Source organism: Larus michahellis, chromosome 13 (genome assembly GCF_964199755.1).
Source record: "Larus michahellis chromosome 13, bLarMic1.1, whole genome shotgun sequence".
Classification (NCBI taxonomy): Eukaryota; Metazoa; Chordata; class Aves; order Charadriiformes; family Laridae; genus Larus; species Larus michahellis.
In genome coordinates this window covers 13,730,205-13,748,842 of record NC_133908.1, presented here as the reverse complement: position 1 = coordinate 13,748,842, position 18,638 = coordinate 13,730,205, and the positions used below count along the sequence as shown (strand labels likewise).

Sequence of the window (18,638 nt, the reverse complement as noted above, 5' to 3'; positions counted from 1 at the left end):
TGCAGTTACGACCTGGGACACTTCATGAACTAGACAAAGCAGTTGCAAGCACACAGTTGGGAAGTTAATGCAGGAAGATACCAGACAAATAGTTAGTTTCTACACCACCTGCAACTACTTTACACAGATATAACTACAAAAATGGAGACTCTCCAGAAAAGGCTGCGTTGGACTTGACCTTTAGGGAAAAAAGATTAATTCTACAATACTACTCTGCACAAAACTGCTTCATTATCCCTAGTGCCTTCCGCGAGCAGATCGAAGTCAGCTTTCAGAGTTGGGCAGCAGATGTCTCCACACACCAGCAAGAGACCCGGGCTGGGAGCAGTGAGGCCACCAAGCTGATAAAACTAATCAAACAGCGATTTGGGCGAACAGTTAAACCTTTACTAGCACACGCCCCATTTTTCTCAAAAAGCTGAAAGAGTCAAAAAGGATGTTGCTGACAAAACGTAAGTCTTTTGCACACACCATTTCTGATTCTTTATCACGGAAGCTGACTTTGTATTGAAAATAGTCACTGCTGAGGATCAAGTTGTTGTTTCCCAGGCTGTAAGAATAAATTGTATGCTTTTTATTTAATTAAATCAAGCTGATAATTTCATGCTAGCAAATAGACTAACAGGATATTCTTTATTCTATAGCAATAAGCGTGCCACATTGGTGTTTCCAGGATTTCTTGTTTGTTTGCTGTTTAAAGACACTAGGATTACACAGTTCAGAGTAAAACTCCTACCCTAATGCATAAAATACTTCCCTGACGACGGAAATGAAGTTAATGCATTTTGAGCAGCTTACCTTTTAGGGTTCCCAGGCTTTGAAAAAATTGGGGGAGAGAACCTGGCTGAGCAGCCGCCAGCTGAAGGCGCCCAGCAGCTCCTCAGGCTCAGGGACGTGTACATAAGCCCAGCACCTTCGTTATTCTCATGCTGCCCTTTGTGACATTGGCTTTTTACATTTTGCTGCTCTGCTGCTCAAGAAGATTGTGTGTAAGATTTTGAACAAGCACCAAAAAGACAGCCGTGGCCTGTTTATGCAGCGCCACATCACTGGTTTGGATTTTTTTGTTCGGGTTTTGGGTTTTTTTGTTTGTTTGGGGTTTTTTTTTTTAGCAGAAGTTTTACAAATTGTAAATAGTCACAATGTGAAATGTTTCTGCTAAGCTTCGGCAAACCCTGACTCTGGAGGTAGGCTTTCGGGATGAGCCAGCATAGTACCGGTGGAAGATGATAGCACTTTGGACACTAAGGCTTGGTGGATTTAGAAGCAGGATTTCACCAAAACGAAGAGCAAAGGACTCAACTGCACAATATTCTTTATGCCTGAGGGAAGCTCAGAAGAGTCAGCTCTTAAACAGGAATTTTAACGTTAGTCTTATTTTTAGCACAGCCTGTTCTTTATATTCATCTGTTTATTGAATGGAAAGACTGACCTGAGCTTTGTAGGTTTATGTTCAGCAGTAACATTACCACAATGTTCCCAACAGAAAGATACTCCGAAAGCATACTATTTAAATCCTATCACAGCTGAAAAATAAATAAGTTATACCTGCACTAACTTCATGTACGAGTAATTACTTTTTTGCATTTTACCTCCGCTGCCTCCGGCTGACTCTGTGACCAGCTCCAGGTTGGCGGGAGGTGGTATTCCTCATTTCTCCTGAGCTATGGCATAATGCGACTGTAGTCACTTCTAACTTTGCCAGAAAAATACCTACTTTTTTTTCCTTTTAACATTAATAGCCCTTTCTCTCTCCTCTGCACGTGGCATATCTTATCCATTTGTTATGCTTGTCCTTAGCTCAGGTTCCATCGGTTTGGAAGACAGCACACACAGGATGATTTAGCTTCTCAAACCTACACCTGGACAAACCCCACTATCTAGGTGGGGAGGAACATGGCAGGGGAAGGAAAGAGATAAAAAAAAAAATTAAAAAAAATAAATCTCATCTTCATTGGCATATTAAACATTTAATTTGATTCTACAAACTTCAAGAATCTGAGAGATATTCAAACCATAGATTTTTTTTTGTTATTAGCAAAAGATAAAGTGCTTTTAGAGAAAAAGCCACACCTATCTACTCCACATAAGTCACTGCAAGATTAATATTCTTAATATCAAACAAGTACACATTTCATAATCAAAATGCCAGAGTTTAGAGCTAGATATTTACCTTATTTCTTTTGCCCCAATATTTTCTTGACCATTTAGCAGTGAAACTTTTGTCTTAATCATCCTGTCTTTCTCGATCCTGCTACAAGGGTGGCTGAGCTCGGAGCCCAGCCTCTGCCAGCAGGGCTGACCTTCCCCAGCTGGGAGGGCACCCAGCTTTCTTTAGACCTGACCAAGCTGTAAGAGTGTTTATCGGGCTTAACCGAGCAGCTGCTTTGTTAGCTCCAGGTCAAGAACAGAAGGAATCACTGCAGACCAGTAAAGATGTGCATCTCTCAAATCAAGAATGTTCAGGCTGTTATCAATGTGTATCCAGTGACAGATTTAAAAGCAATCAAACTTACGAAGCCAGGGCTGTTGAAAAAGTTCTCAAGCTTAAGCATGTCTTACCGGGTAAGAAATGTCTTGGAATTTAATTGCAAATCCATTTTTAAAGCAGAGGCTTTGGCCTGGCTGCGGGAACATGACCTCCCGATACACACCCTCTGCTCCGCGCACGGTCAGGGCTTCTCTCCAGCAAGCCCTCAAGACACCTACCCTGGCACACGTGGCAGCTGCTCCGAGTCAGCAGCCTCTACTACCGGACCACTATCAACACACCGAACCTGTTACATCCTGAATTAGATCTATCTAGGCATTTCTACCATATCACACACACGTGGCTGTGGTGTCTAACCGCTGCAAATTAACGTGCCATACAGGAGGAGCAGTCTTGTCTGGAGGATCCTGTACCTCCTGTACCTGTACCTGTTTAGGGCTTACGGCATATGAAGTCTCCTGTCTTTCTCAACTGTTGTTTTCTTTCAGCCATCAGTTATTTCAAGTTATTTCTGACAGTCCGAGTAAGAAATCACCTGATTTTTCTCCCACAGTAAAGCATTTCTTTTCCAGAATTACTACAAGCAAAGAGAATATGCTAATAGCTTCACTTTCAAATTATACACTGAGCATTAATCAAAATAATAATGCCCTGAAACCCAACCTCCTCTACAGAAACCCTGGACCAGGCCAAACAAAGAATTTAAACTGAAAACTTTAAATTGAGATTGAACTAAGGCAGTGTAAAACCCAAACCATATCACAGTCTGAACTGTTTCCACTTATTTTTCCCGCAAGCGGTTGATAACTCATTTTTTCCCACTCCAGTTTGGTCATAGCACAGTGGCTGCCTGACAAGGTTAGAGTTTGTCATTTTACCAGAAATACGGACTATAAACAACTTAAGGTGGATTTGTCCTTCTGAGAAAGCACTCAGGACAAGCTGGACAAGAGACTTCTACCTTCTCTCCAAGCAGGGAAGCATGAAAGAATAAGCCTGAAACCACAGTGGCCATCGAGCTGGTCAGGTTTCCTTAACCCAGTTCTCTCACTCGTGTGTTAACTGGTAAGCGACACTGTTCACTGTTTTTTTAGACAAAAATCCGGAACCCTTTTCTAGGCTACTTTGTGCTCAGATTTTCTCAGTATTTTGCTGTTTCTGAAGTCAGGCAATTTTATTATCACAGTACCATTTACCGCCCTGTCCCTCACCCAGTTTCTGGAAGTTTACTAGAAGTTTTGTGCTTACCTGGTGCGTCAGTAAGAGATACCCCCCCAGGACTCATCAGTGAACATTATCCCAGCAAGACACTGCTCTTTTTAAAGGATTATTTTCCTTTCCTCATCACTTAAGAGTCAGGAGATTTCTTTCTTGCCTACTGAGATGCAAGCGCTATCAGAAAACCTCTCCCTCACTACAATGAGGGCTTTTTCTTTTCCCACAGGGATTTGTCTGTCAACATTGAAACTACAAGGAACCACAACGGATCACAACACAAATTCATGAGATGTGCAGCTCTCAAAAAAGGCCTAAATTAAGGTCAGAAGCAACAGACTAGTTTCTTTGACAAAGTTTGTACCAGTTTGTAACAAGCAAACAAGACTTGGCAAGGAACACTTAATTTTTTTTTTTTTAAAGAAACTTTGCAAAATTATTACTTATCTTTGCCAGAGGCTCAGAACTTCATTTTTCATCAGGCTCCAAAGCTAATTGTTGCTCTGTCTTTGGTTTAAGATCATAGAAGAGAAGAGGTTAATGTATAGGGGAAGAGAAGGATCAGTTATGATGCCACAGCTATTTTGGAAGCACTAGAGAAACCCAAACCAAACCATGCTACACGCTACCCATGCAAATACAAAGAAGAGGCAAGACCCTCAGGGGGGCACCATCTCACTTTCAAGTAGCCTCCTACCCACACAGTCTATAGCAACCCCCTTATCAACAGCAAAATGCCACGCAAGCCACCAAATTCCTGGTTCATTGGGGCCACCCATAAGGCCACCAATTCCCACCACAAAAAATCAGAAAAGTCTTCTCATGGATCCTCCACACCCCCCCAAACCGTCCCAACCTGCCAGAGGTGCCGGATTTCCTTACTGGCACCCTACAAATTCTGAAGTGTTTTTATTTCACACATGCCTCCTCCTTTACCTGCATCCCCCCAGCCGCAGCGTGCCATCTCCCGTCCTGCGCTTCCTCCGTAAAGAGGTAACAGAGCTGAAGTTAAGGCCCACTGACACCAAGTATCATGTGTCCGGCTGTTTGCTCGCCTCCCTCCTTGGGCAGGGATGCTCCCGTCCTCCTTGTTTAATGAATTATCTAACACGCTGTCAGCACTCAAGCTGTCATGAGGTTTATGGCGACAGCACCGCTTGATGAGATTTTAAGACCTCACCGAAAGAGTGAAGTCTGTTTGAAGATGAAGCGACGGGCTCTAACCTTTCGCATGGGTAATTTGAGCAAATCCAGGCGCAAAATTTACCACCCCTGAAAGGGCTCCTCACCCCCTTCCCCCAGCTCCCAGTTTGGCTCCCCACTAGAGGTCACCGCAAAACCCAATTTTATTTGCAGATTGACCTTTACACAGATTATCCCTTTTTTCATATGTGACAGAGTTTCTCCCCTCAAAAGTGACTTCTCCGGTTGGGCTCTGAGTGCTGCCAACTCCCAGATGATGCCAACTCTTTCTCCCCCTCTGCCCAGCTGTCAAAGATAACAACAACAAATATTTTCCCATGGTTGCTTCTCTGCATAAACGACTGTCAACAGATTAAAACCCCCTCCATTTGGGGAGCCGGTGATCCACGAGCAGCAGCAAGTGACCTCGCAGTTCTGTTCAACCAGATGCTTTTAATCCTGTAAAGAGCTCCGTATTTAAGAAGCTCCAAACCCAAGTCCAACCTCACTGAATAACGAAGGCGTCCTCCTACAGGGACTTGTAGCAAGATCAGGGTCTACAGAAGTGGAATAACCCTTCCTGCAGCCACAAAATATCATTGTCTGGTCTTACAGCAACATTAAGAAGATAAGATATCTTACCCGGCGGCTAAGAGTCATTGAGGAAAACAGGCAAACGGTACCATCCAGGAAGCTGAGTCGGGCAAAGGCATTTCTGACATATCCTCAGCTAATAAATACCGATTATAAACAAGAACATTCAAAACTCAAAAGAAAAAACCTCAATAATTTATATTTCCATAGAGAAGTGGAAAGAAACACTTTTTTAACAGAGTTTACTTAGAACTATCTGTTTCCCAACGGAATCAGATTTTGGTAACAGAAAGATAATTCTTACCAGAAGAACACACTTTCGCTACGATCTCTGCAAAAAAGCTCCCACTCCCACGCCCTCAGCCCCAAACTCAGAGCCTTATCTAACACCGGACACAGCGATCCCAAAGCACAGTCTATTTGTTCAGCTCCGTCTCCAGCTGGCAGCCTAGGAAATCCGCTGTGATACCAAACATTTATGACCTTTTTGCCTCTTTTTTTCTGTTGTTACACCCCTGAGATGTAAGCAAATAAAACTCGTGCCACAGGAATGGGGCGCAGCAAGCAGACATTTCTGGAGCCATCTTTAAAATAGAAATTAGATTTAAAATAGACATGAGACTCTCAGGCTCGCTCAGGACAGATGAGCTTGGAGCACCACTGCTAATACAGATTCCTTTAGAAACATCAGAGCTCTGTTTTGGAAATACTCATTTACCGCAAGAGGCAGCGCTCCTTGACCCAGTCCTGCACCCCTTGTGCGCAACAGGAATTTGCTCATTAAGAGTCCTGAAAACTGGACGTCGGCACTGCAAGGATTATAACAAGGCAGCCGCTTGGGCTCTGCTCTACCTTCTTCCATCTATGGCTCTCAAGAGAAGCTGGCCAAAAGGGCAGTGACAGTGCTTGACCACAAAAAGTGGCAAAGACAGACGTTCTGCAAGATCCTTCTTGGCAAGGTCAACAGGAGAGCAAGGACAGGTCCCAGCAATCACGTCTCTTCCTTCAACTCTGGCAGCGACCTCAAGGTCAAGATTACAGCATGCCATAGGGCTGCTGGAAGGGGCTGCAGCCAGCTGCCTGTGCAGCATCTGCTCCGCTAGAAGCCAGGACCCCATCCCTTCATCCCCAAAGAGAACTCGGGCTCAGTGACCACCAGAGAGCTGGTACCGCTGTATGCTCGGCAATAGGACTTGAAACGCTACGTCGCTGCCCAAGAATAACAGTGAGGCCAGGGCGACAGGGAAATACTTTCATCCTACTGTGGAAACTTTGGCGTGGCTCATTAGAATTAATCTGTTCAGGGTAATTTTCAGATAAACTAGAGCCACGCATAAATCAGATTAAAGCAGGCCAGATCTCCATCAAGTGGCCAAGTTACGGTCGTCCGATTGCAGCAAAGCCAGCAAAAAGACGAGACGATCTTTAGACGTTTCAGCGAGACTGGCCCCTATATCTCTGGAAACCTCTTCCACATTTATAATGACACTGAAATGCTATATGTTGACCGTGCTTGGAAACGCAGCGGCAGCCCTGCGGAAAAGCAACGTCTGTAACGAGGAACTTGGGCCATCTTGCGCCACTGTACACACTTTTCGAGGCAAGAGAATTCATAAATACAATTATACTGCGGAAAAATTTACACATTGTAACCTAATTTCTTTTCAAAAGAATACAGAATAAGAGGGTTTTAAGGTTAATCAACAGCCTAGGGAAACGCCAACAGTTCTTAAGGCCTCTTGTCTGTCTCCAGGGCATAGTCTGCTATAGACTTGTTAAAGGGTGACTGTCTGTCTTTCTCAATAGAGGAGAGGTCGAGGTGAACCACTTCACTTTCATAAATCAAAAGAAAGAAAAAAAGTGAGAAAATCTCCAGAGTTCAAACATTTCTTTAAAACCCAAACTTTAAATACTAAATGGGCTTCATGGCTGCCATTTTGAAAAACATTAGTTTGCCAAAGGACCCTTTTGATTTCTATTTGAAATGCGAGCGCTCACAGATAATCCATTGAGAATCAAACCCCCACAAAAGGCTTCCTGAAACAATCGCGGCGCTGGTGAAGGACAACATTTTTGTGCCCAAAATAAAACATTTTAATGCGCTACAATCCATTACACATATATTCCTACATTTCCTTTCAGTAATTATTCATTAGAAAACATTTAACGTCACTGCAGATTTCACACTGGGCAGTCTGCACACAAAGGAGAAGAGTTGGCCCATTTATAAGGGGCTGAGGCCGCCTTTTCTCATCCGAGAAACTCCAAGGCGGTGGGGGCTGCCGGACACAACGGGCAGGCTAAATTGTGCGGTTAACGGTCAAAGCCCCCCTGCCTACTTTGACACTCATTTAAAGATGACGGGGAACAATAGAGATTTGTTCTTAGCAACTCTTTCTTGTTACGCGGGGTCTACATGGGCTGCGCTGGGCGGTTCAAGGCATGAAACCGGTGCTGATGTTCGGTTCCACCTGCCATCGCTCACCCTGCTCACTCCTCTCCCCGCTTCCCCTTTCCCCACTTTAACACAATGAGACAGGTAAAGAATATCATTAAAAAGAGTCCCATTCAGCACGTCAGCTTTAATAAAACAATTGCCTGTCAGGTTAATATGAGCAGCTCAAATTTTGGGTTGGTGCCAGCAAGCCCGCTCTTCTGCACCAGGTTAGTAAAAACTTGCCCCAAAATTCCCAGTTCACCTCCAGGATTCCAGTTTGCACCAGCGCTCCCAGGTCACAGCACTGTCAGCAGGCACCGATGCGTTCAGGCACCTGACCTAAAGCATAAAACACTTCTTTATAACCTTATGATTGGCCAAACCGTAACAACTGCTAGGGAAGATCCTTTTGCTTTATCAGCTTGTTTTGCCCTCAGCAGAGATGCTGCCTGAAACCCCGCTTTTGCCCCTGCGCCCCAGACACACTGGCTTGACGAGCGAGGAAAACAACAGAAATCACACCTCACTCATGAAATTTAAGACTATAAACTCAAGCTACAAATCCTGCCAGACTCCTAGTGCTCTCTCTCTCTCAGTCGTTGCTTTTTAGATATAAATACCCGAGTTTTCTTCAGCACTGACGTGCTTAGATTTACTGCTGCTGGACCAGAGGCAGCTCTCCTTAATGAATCCTGAATGTTTATTAATTGCAGAAGAGGACATCTTATTTGAAGGCATAAATTGCTGATAAACTCCATAACACATATTCCCTAGCTAGCAGAGCACAGGATTTCCAGCTGGAAAGCTAATGTTCAGAGTTAAAGCCTCTGGAAGGAAGGGGGAGTAAATTTATTCACCTTCTAAGAAAGAGGAGGACAGTCCTCGAGTATCTGTCTGTCCATACGTTACAGGGGGGCAGCATTAAACAGTAAGTTCGTGAATTCAAAAGGCTTGCAGAGGAACAGAAAAAGATACCTTGCTAGGATGCCTTCCGTGTTTGCCAGAGCTCGATTCTGCTCCAATAACTACAGCAAACACACAGCAGGACAGGACCATCGCCAAAAAATCTTCAAAAAAACCCAAACCCAACCAAGCTACAGGGAAGATGTAAGAGGTATTCCCTCTGCCTGGATTAGGCCGCAGTCCCTCTGTATTATTTACAATCACTGTTTCTTTGGTCTCAACCAGGACTTTGACTGCTCAGAACAAGCGCAACCATATTCCTACTTGGAATACGAGATCGAGCAACCTCTCCCAGCTGCGTGGCGTTGTGGGCAGGAGGTCCCTCCCTCTGCCAGGGTTGCAGATCTGCACCAGCCACACAGAAATCCAGAAAACCGATTTTTCACAGTTTGAACAGTCTGGTTTTCACAATCACAAATCTTCATTCTTAAACTAGAATTCCAGATAGAAAAAAAATAGCAGGAATTCGTGACCCCTCACTGCAGAGCTAAGTTTTATTGAAACGCAAGTGAATACATGTATTTACAAGTCTTCGAGACAGTCAGAAGAGAGAACGAGAGGAAAATTGTTCCCAAACACACGGTTCTGGGCACAGCAAGAAGGCCACAGATAAAATAAGTATTGGTATTAACATCTCCCATAGAAGTGTCCCAACGCAAACCCCGATGATAATATCCTTTGGGCATCAGAAAGCAAAGAGAAGCTGGGCCTGCGTAATCACTCCTCTCAAGGGAGGCGACAAGTCACTCTCAAAACTGAGAGCAGACAAGATGAATGACGCCTAGGACAACAAATTGCTGCCCAAAACAAGATTACGACTCAAGTTCCCACAGCAAAAGCCAGTTTTTATCTCTGTATCACAGCCCCCAAAATCAAGGGCTGCTTTGATAACAGCTACAAAAATAGTAACTTGCAGAGGCTGCAACACGAGGTCTAATTCACATGAATTACAGCAAAGGTCACCCAGGTGCTCACGCTAATTTAGGACATGCACTTGCTCTGGGCCTGGGTTGTCAGGCTTGAAGTAGCATCAGATGCCAAGCCTGCAGATTTTGGACACAGGTAGGAAGAACTCGGAGGGTGCATCTCAAGAGGCTGCGAGCACGGACTCATTATCTAGTTGCAAATTTACTGACAAGCGTAAATATTTCAACAGAGCCTGGAGAGGCAGCCACAAAGGAGGGGGGAACGTTCTTGTGAATAAATAGCAAACCTCCTTCAGGTTGATCCAGAAAACATCTTTATCAGACCTTCCTCAAGGTTTTAGTTTTCCTGGACCCCCTTGCACACAAAGCACTTTGCTAACAAGCATTTAAATTCAGAAATCGAGCACAAAGGCATCATCAATAGGCCACATAATTGCTTCATTCTGGAAGCTACTACCTGAAGCTACAGCAGAGCTTTTCGCACCCCACCAACCAGCCCGTCTGACAGAGGTCAAGGGACTAGATTTGCTTTGCAGCCGCCTGCAGCACTAAGCAGCAAACAGTTGGTGAGACTCCACACAGGAGGATTTTACGTAAATGAACGATTGGGTGTTGTCTTCAGAAGACATCCCTTTACTACCCTCACAATACTTTTGACAGTGCACAAAAGCTATTTTTGAGGGGAGGAAGGGTCTGGTCATGGTACCCACGAGGAACTTGTCCCTGCTGCCTGCAGCTCTGAAACCAAGCGAGAGAAAAGGCGAGCACCCTGACTCGTTACAGAGATGGGGACAGAGAAGAAGTAAAAGGAAGAAGCACAGTGATCCCCCTTAAAGCACCCAAGTTATTTTTATTCCAAAGCAAGTAAAAAAGGGGGAGTCTGGGGGTCTCCAGCATTCTGTGCGCAGCAAGACCCACCCATCAGGGTCACCAAAGGGCCGTTACTCTCATTCTGTTGGCTTAGTTGGGATTTTTTGTTGGGTTTTGTGTTTTGTTTCTTAAATAAAAGCCAAGATTTCTCAAGCTGTCATACAGGAGGCCCCAGATGTTCTGGTATGCATGTATGTTGCAAGCCCCCTTCTCCACTCATCAGAAAAACATCCCTTTCTTCTCCTTCTCCAAGCAGGTGAAAGCAAGGGTTTTCCCCCTCCTTTGGTCGCACCATTCTCTCCAAACAGCCCCAGAAACAGCTCTACCTCTCCTCCTTTGAGAAGGAAGAAAATCATTGCTACCTACACACTGCAAGTCAGGCACCTGCTTTGCCAAAGCACTCATCCCTCCTCATTCAGCCAGAAATCCTCATTCTAAAGGACACATTAGCATAAAAACCTTACAAAGAGCTCTGAACTTACCCCTACTTCTTCCATACTGCTACAAAAAAGCAGCCTAAAGCAAGCCAAGCAGGAGAGAGAAAAAAGTAAATCCCAGCAGCACCTTCTAAAACACCAAACTACCCACCGCACCTCTGATACATTGCCAGAGCAGAGCGGGCTGGAAGCAGAGGCGACGCAGCTGTTTGCTCTTATGGTTAAAAGGCTGCTGCACGGCTCACACAGGGACACTTAACCGTGCGAAACAGGGAAAACCTGGTAAAATAGGTAAGTGAAGAGGCATGTTTTAAAGGAGCAACAAAGCATTAATCGCTTCTTGGCCTTAATCTTTAAGAAAATGGTGCAGCTGCTGTAAAACCTCTTTCTTTTTCCTCTCGTGGGAAAGAAGAAAGGAAGTTTTGGTTTAATATACTAGCACTATTTAAGAATAAAGCCTGATGCTTTCTATTTGAAAGTATTTTATTTGTGCTTAACAAGCATAAAAGAAGAAAGAATATACAGAAATGTATATTCTGATACGAGCAAATTTTTGAATTTTTTAAAAATAAACCCTCACCCTCAATAGTATAAGTAACTGCTGTCAAAAGTTAGATGGTAACATAACAAAGAGAAGACCGATATATGAGCAGATGCTTTTGTGTTTTACTATAGTGCTTATTAGGAGATGATATGAAATTCTTGGATTTAGGTGCGTGTTTGAATCAGAAAGTGTTACTATTGAAATATACATTCCTCATCTTGAAAATTAAGTCTATCTAAAATTAATAACTTTCTTCTAAAGAGTTTCATACAAGGGCATAAGTAGCTTTGTACATTATTTATCTTGTTTTTTTATACTTAGAGCTGAATGTTATTTGAGGAAGCAGAAATAACTACAGGGATTTAGAAGTAAACACTTTACACTAAAAAATAAAACAGAGGGGGGTTTGGAGGAAAAGAACGTGTCACCTTTATGAAGCCATAGGTCTTTCCTGTAAGAACTCCTCTTCTCACAGAGGACTATTTACAGTGAATGAAAATTATCTTGGCAATCAAACTGAGTGTTTCCTTTCTGCTGGGAAAGAATGGAAGACATGGAAGAAAAGCAGCATAAATGAGGAAAAAGGAGAAGCTGGGAACCACTCTTGCCTTCCACCTGCAGCCATTGGTCTGTTCAGTCCTCTTTCCCCATAAATAGTGAGTAGCCCAAGAACGCTTTGAGCTCTCCTGAAGGACGGGGGGCTGCACGCCAGGATCTCCCCTTGGGGAGGGACGCATCTCAAGGGCACTTCTTAAGACTGAGAGATTCCTTGCCACAACGGATTCTCAGAAAGTGATTAATAGCATGCTAAACTTTGAAACCTCAGCTAAGTGATATAAAGGATTGATTGCACACATATAATCCTTTAGACATAAACCGTTGACCAAGTCTGGGAGTAGGACTGGCTCCAGCCGCACCCAGACTCCTCTCCGAGAAGGGGTTTAGAAAGCCAGGGGGTCCTCTCCAAACCTCAGGACTCAACAGGAGGGTCTCCCTGACAGCTCTGTCTGACCTGCTCCTCCATGCAGTAAATAACCAAGTGTACCTCGCCATCGAATCTTGTTAAACCGTTGCATTTACTGTCAAACTTTGTTAAATCATTGTTTTATATCAATAAATATATCGCTGCTTCTCTCTTACAAGTGAAGTGCATCACTCCATCGGCAGCCTCAGAAGAAATGACAGCAATTATCACAGTAATGAATGCGCTCAGCCCGTTTGCTGTAATTCTGTCTCGTGTCATTAATACAGTAAATAACTAGATAGGGAGTCCTGTCTAAGAGTAAAAATAAAGGCCATGCCAAACCCAAACCGTATGTAAGTTGCTGTTCGCTTCTTAGCAGCTCAAGTTGCAGATAATGTGTTCTTTGTTTTGCCTTTCATTATGTTTGCCAAATCTCTCTATTTCCACGGCAGGTGGCCACGTCCCCCCCTGCTCCCCGAAGAGCCCCGCGTTGCCCGAGCCCAGCCAGAGCGACGAGCCCAGCGCTCATTGGTACCAGGCAGGGAGGAAAGAAAGCCTGATTTTAAATAGGAGAAATTTCTCCACACCTTGCAGCTCTTTTGCAAATCCCGAATTCAGTGCTTAGCAAGCAGGAGGATGTTGCTCCTGTCCCTGGCAGATTACAGCCGGTTAGTAAACTGTTCCGGGAATGAGGAGCCGGTGGTGTGCCAAGAGGGCTTGGGGACACCCAAGCACTGTCACAACACCCGAGCTCCGGAGTTGGTGAAACACGGGGTGAGGATACACAAAGGCTATTGCCTGAGGAATTACTCAGGGATCCTATTAGGATTACTGTGCCGATTTTATGGTCTTTAAAGCTGACCTTCAAAAGGACAAATTGAGAAAAAGGAGCAGGGTAATGCTGCTTTGGGTTTTTTGAGAGATGAGAAATGCAGGTCCCGACTGCTTTTTTTTCTGGGAGGATGAATAAAGAAGGAGCAGGTTTAACATCAGTAGGACCAAAGAAGCTGCATGGGGTTATCTGACAAGGGCAAATGATTTTTCCTTTGAGCATTTGGGGGTTTTTTTTGTCTGATAACTGCAATTTATGTCAGATAACCGTAATTTATGTCAAATAACTGTCATGTAGTATAACAGTGGGAAGGAAAACTTTGACAGCAAAGTTGCAAAAAACCCCAGCTACTAAAAGCTGTTAATAAGTCTGGATCTGTCAAACAAATATACGTTAAAAGGGAAAGATAAGAATAATTTTTTTTTTTTTTAATTGGATAAAATAGAATACTTTTTTTTTCCTGAGGAAGAATTGTTTTCAAGCTTTCTACAACTATTATTAAAAAGGAATTCCCTCATGCCTATAAGCCTCAATGGCAAGGTACCTGTCACATCCCATGGACTATTCTTATATTTATGCTTAAGTTTGGGTCACTGAAGGGGGGGCTCTGCTGTCTCTGATTCAGCTAGACTGTGCACTATCGGGTAGCAACGCTGAAAATCACATGCAAAGTAAAAAAACCTCCAGTGTTGCAATAAGCAAAGCTCCAACAGATTTAACAGGATCATTGTGCAGCCAGACACCCACCTAATCTCCAAGATCAGCAGTCGGTACTTCAGCTCGCTGAAATACATCCCTTTATCTCCCTCTCTGGTACTGGGATAGATCGAAGCAAAACCACTATTACTTCCATTCACTCTGTGTTCTCACCAGACCTAAGATGTATAAGGAATTAATTACGGCTAATCAAAAATTAAATCCTCCCTTGCCTTTAGTCACTGTATTTCTCTCTCCGACTCAGAATATGCAGCTCAAATGCTCTAGTACGTTCTGCCTCCGTCACCTTTTATTTGAGAATAATTTGCTTACTTCTCTTTGGCTTCGGCATCAAGCTCTGTCATTTGGTCTTTGTGGTGCCAGCTGCGGAGCTCCAGTCCGGCTGCCACCTCTGCTCCCTCTGCTCCATGCCACTGCTGCTCGCAGCTGACCACCTTTGCTTCAGCGACTCCGTGTCACTCCTTACTTCAACGCCCCCCAGCCTGCAAGGGCCTCCCTCCCCGTGTGTGCCGAGCTGACTCTCCAGCACAATCACTTGATGGAGCAGTTCTCCCTGAAGCTTTTCAACCGTGGTTCCTCTGAGGACACCTCCTCTGCTGCACAACTGACCTTCATGAAACGCATCGTGAGCGTGAACTCTATCGTCCCTGCCAAACACAGACAACAATTTTTCGTGGGGAAGAGGAGAAAAGGAGGTGCAAAGGAACCACTTTTCCTTTGAGCAGGTCTCAACACACCGACGCTCTATAAATAAACGAAGGATTAACCAAGTTATTTTGCAGCAAGTGGAATGTTTGCCAAGTAGATCACAGAATTTCACCACGCCAGTCATTTGCCTATGAGTCAGCTCTGGACCAAGAACGTTAAGGTTACCGGGGTGTCTGTCCTACAAAAACCGTCACCAGGTTTTGTGATGAGATTTGACGGAGATTGCCGGAGGCAGAGTGCCACACCAAGACTGTGACCACTCTCCGAACAGGCCAGCTTCAGAACTTCCTAAGCATTTAGAAAGACCAAACTGGACTATTTAAGAAAACAGCCTGTGTTGGTGACGCAGTACAGCTACAGAAGTCTTACAGAATTTTTCCCTGGAAGTTTTGCTACAGTCTATGGCAAGAGAAAGTCATCAGCAGACACCGAGAAGCCTGCACCTTAATTGCAAGAGCTGTTATAAACCTTTGAATTCTAATATCTTGTTGGAGAAAAGTAGCTGGTTTGATCCTGGAGTTCCATCTTGTCATCTCCTCTGTCAAGACTTCATTAGCATGCAAGTGAGATGTCACCCCAGTCACGGCTTCCAAGAAATTTCTTTGTCGAAGTCCACTAAATTAACTTAGCCAGCAGAGACAGAAAGCGAACATTTATGAATACACAGGTATCAAGGATAAAAGTTGTTCTTACCGCTGAAGGCGTATTGCCCAAGCTAAACGCAACACACACTTTTGCACCATGAAGTTTTTGAAATTAGTCTAGATATTTGTACTGAATTATATCAGTTGCGTGCTTTATAAAAATATTATTTCAAAATCATTATACCATCATCTAGCCTATGGAAATTCAAATATTTACTAATGCAGTTAACAGAAATGTCATATGGATCTATATCTCCAGCTAGTTGCAATACATCTATCACTATAGCCACTAATAATTAAAGTTACCTGGGTATCCATCTCGAATGCTGTTAAAGTCAGCTGTTAACAATTATTCCAGCTAAACCATTCAAAAGGTGCTTTGAACTTGTTTAAGGTCCTTCGTAACACTGTGCGGCGAGCTGGGAGACTACGTTCTCACCCGAATAGAGTACCATCAATAATTTACTGTGTGAGTCAGGGACTTTGTCCTATGGTACTTGCATACACTTAGTGGCTGCTTTTCCAAGATAAGAACTAGAAACTGTATCTTCCTTGAGATTACATTGCAGGCACTGGTGATCTTTGATGAGTTGGTATAAGCATTATGTGTTAATTACGATCTACTGAAATAAGTGAGTACATCCATCTACTGTTTTAAAACTGCCCCTGGAGTCAGCCCAATCCAGGGCCATGCCAGCCTTGCAGAGCAGGTGGTGGGTGCTCATCTGCTTGTTCAGAAACTGGAATGTTAGAGGCCGTGGGAGCTGACTCGAGTTGGAAGCTTTAAGGTTAATAATGTATATCTCTTGGTTATAGTATCTCTCTTCCCTGGCTGAGGCTAAGACATGCTTAAAAATTAAAAGTGCAGATATCCTACAAAGGAGGAACAGATGCTAAGACTACACATTAATCTTTAATGTGATTCCAACTCACACACTAAATTTTACTAACTTCCCTGCATTGGTGCAGCCCCGTGATCTCTTCACCCCACTGCGCAATGTGCCATTCCCTGTGATAGGGCACAGGTGTGGATACAGAATTCCCCTAAAGAAAGACTCAAAACAGTGTTATAATGAACGAGTACTCAACTCTCACATTCGCATATTGTATTCTCCCTTTTTCCTCTACAGGGTCCTGACGTGTTGTAACCAGATCTAAGGAGAGGCAGCCCTACCTCTGCTGGCATCCTCGCTGCACCGTCCTCACACTCAGTCCCACGCACATTAGCTGATGAAAAATTAGACCTCGAGCTTCAAGCGATTTCTACAGCTGCTTAAATAAAAAAACCAGAGAGAACATTTAGTAAATTCTTTTGGGTTTATCTAGTAATTCATTCCCCATTGCGTGTGGTGCATCTAAAGTGCATGTGCCTATTTATGTAGATGTCTATGAACCACAGCAAAGCAGCAGAGCACATAGCTGTGCGGAACGAAGAGCGGTGCGTACTTGCATCAGAAAACTGAGCAGCAGCGAAGGTTCGGGCTAACAGTCCCATAGACTAACTTCTACAGCTTCTGATAAATGCTGCGAAACCACTCAGTTTAGATCTTTAGGCACCTTCCAGGAAAGGGAGAGGAAAATAAAAATATAATACGACACAGCACGATACATAGATGAAAAGCATATGAACGTGTATCATTGACTTCAGTACAGAAATGCTGAAGAAAATTCATTATGTTATATAGGGCTGGACGTGAAAGTGGAGTTGAGTGTATCACTGAGTGCTATGAGATGGAAAAACAAAGCATGCTCATGCCCAGTTAAACTCTTGGAAGTGAGTGCTATCTATATTGATGCCTTGTAATCACTTATTTTGCTGACAGAAGCTTTTGTGCCCATCCTCATCCCAAAGTCACTGTCCTTTTACACAGACAAGGCAGTACATTTTCAGTAAACTGGCCTGGACTGTTTGATGCGCTATGGTGCTGTTACCTTGACCACCACCAAAAGCACCGTTACTCTTTCAGACAGTTACAGCTTTGAAGTTGCCACCAGACAAAATAGTGAACAGATCTTTTCACGCCATCCATTCTCAGTAGGGAATGCTGAGGAGTTGCTTTGCACAGAGTAGGAAAAGACAGACATGGAATGAAAAGACAGAAGGAAATAATATTCTTTGCTGACAAATGCAAAATGACAATTAATTTTGTACTTGGAGTTAAGGTGCTATGATGGGCAGATATGAATAGGATTGAGGATTTGAGGATTTAACTCAGGCTTGAGAATTTAACCCAGAATCCTGCTTTACCTTCAGCCTCCACGTTGGCAAAAATAGAGAAGAAAATACTGCATTGCATTTCCACCTGCACAACAGAGCAGCAAGTTCATTTCTACGGGTAGTTCACTGAGATGTCTCACCCAGGAAATCATTTTAATGTGTCCTGTTCGTCCCTGGACATACTGCAAGCACAGCACTTGGGTACCTGGTCTAATTACAGAAGGAATATTTTAGCGGTTGGAAGTGGCTTCATGCTACAGTACCTTTGTGTAGAGAGATCACCTTTAGCGATTATTTATTTCAGGAGTTCAGATTCCTGCCTTCCTGTGACATGATGAATGACTTTTAAGTAACATAATATCTGGTTTCCTCCTCTTTCACACACCCATTTCATTGCCAGTTGTCTTCAGTGACCAGATCCGAAAGGATTGTTTGCAGTCAAAAGGGAAAGAGAAATTCTTTACCGCATGCCCAGCCTCCTCTTGTTCATATTTAATTGAATTCTTGCTTGTGTTAAAATGGTTATCAATTATTCACCCCTGAACTCATTAATTCCAAACATCCCAAGTAATAAATAGGACTGCTCTACTGCTCTGTTAAAAATTCCAAAATACTTCAGTTTTCCTTTTTAATCCATTCTCCACGTAACTGCAAGCTAGCCAGTGAATTACGGGGCTTTCCTGTACATATTATTTAAAGAAGCAAGCAGGCTAGCAGACAAGGTACAATAGTGGCCCTGGGTCAGAAGGTAGCACGGGGCAGATTCGTCAGCTTAGGACCTGAGACGCTCCCATCGCTGCTGGGGCTGGTGATGGCTGAACAGCACCGAGAAAAGTCCTCTCCTTTCAAACCAGCAGCTCAGACCCCTCTTTCAGCCTCAGTTTTACCATTTGAAA

At 43.7% G+C, this 18,638-nt stretch overlaps 1 protein-coding gene across 5 annotated transcripts in view; it reads right to left on the bottom strand.

The window, feature by feature from the left end:
- Positions 1 to 17,905, bottom strand: part of MYO1H (myosin IH) — a 41,605-nt gene extending 23,700 nt beyond the window's left edge. For 2 of the 5 annotated variants that reach the window (XM_074607041.1, XM_074607040.1), the window contains exon 1: positions 11,161 to 11,295. In XM_074607041.1, coding sequence (XP_074463142.1) covers positions 11,161 to 11,175 — 15 coding nt within the window. In that variant the 5' untranslated portion in view covers positions 11,176 to 11,295. Of the gene's footprint in view, positions 1 to 11,160; positions 11,382 to 16,698; positions 16,794 to 17,772 lie in introns of those variants that run through there. The other 3 variants (XM_074607038.1, XM_074607039.1, XM_074607042.1) reach the window with 3 other exon arrangements.
- Positions 17,906 to 18,638: the final 733 nt, after the last annotated feature.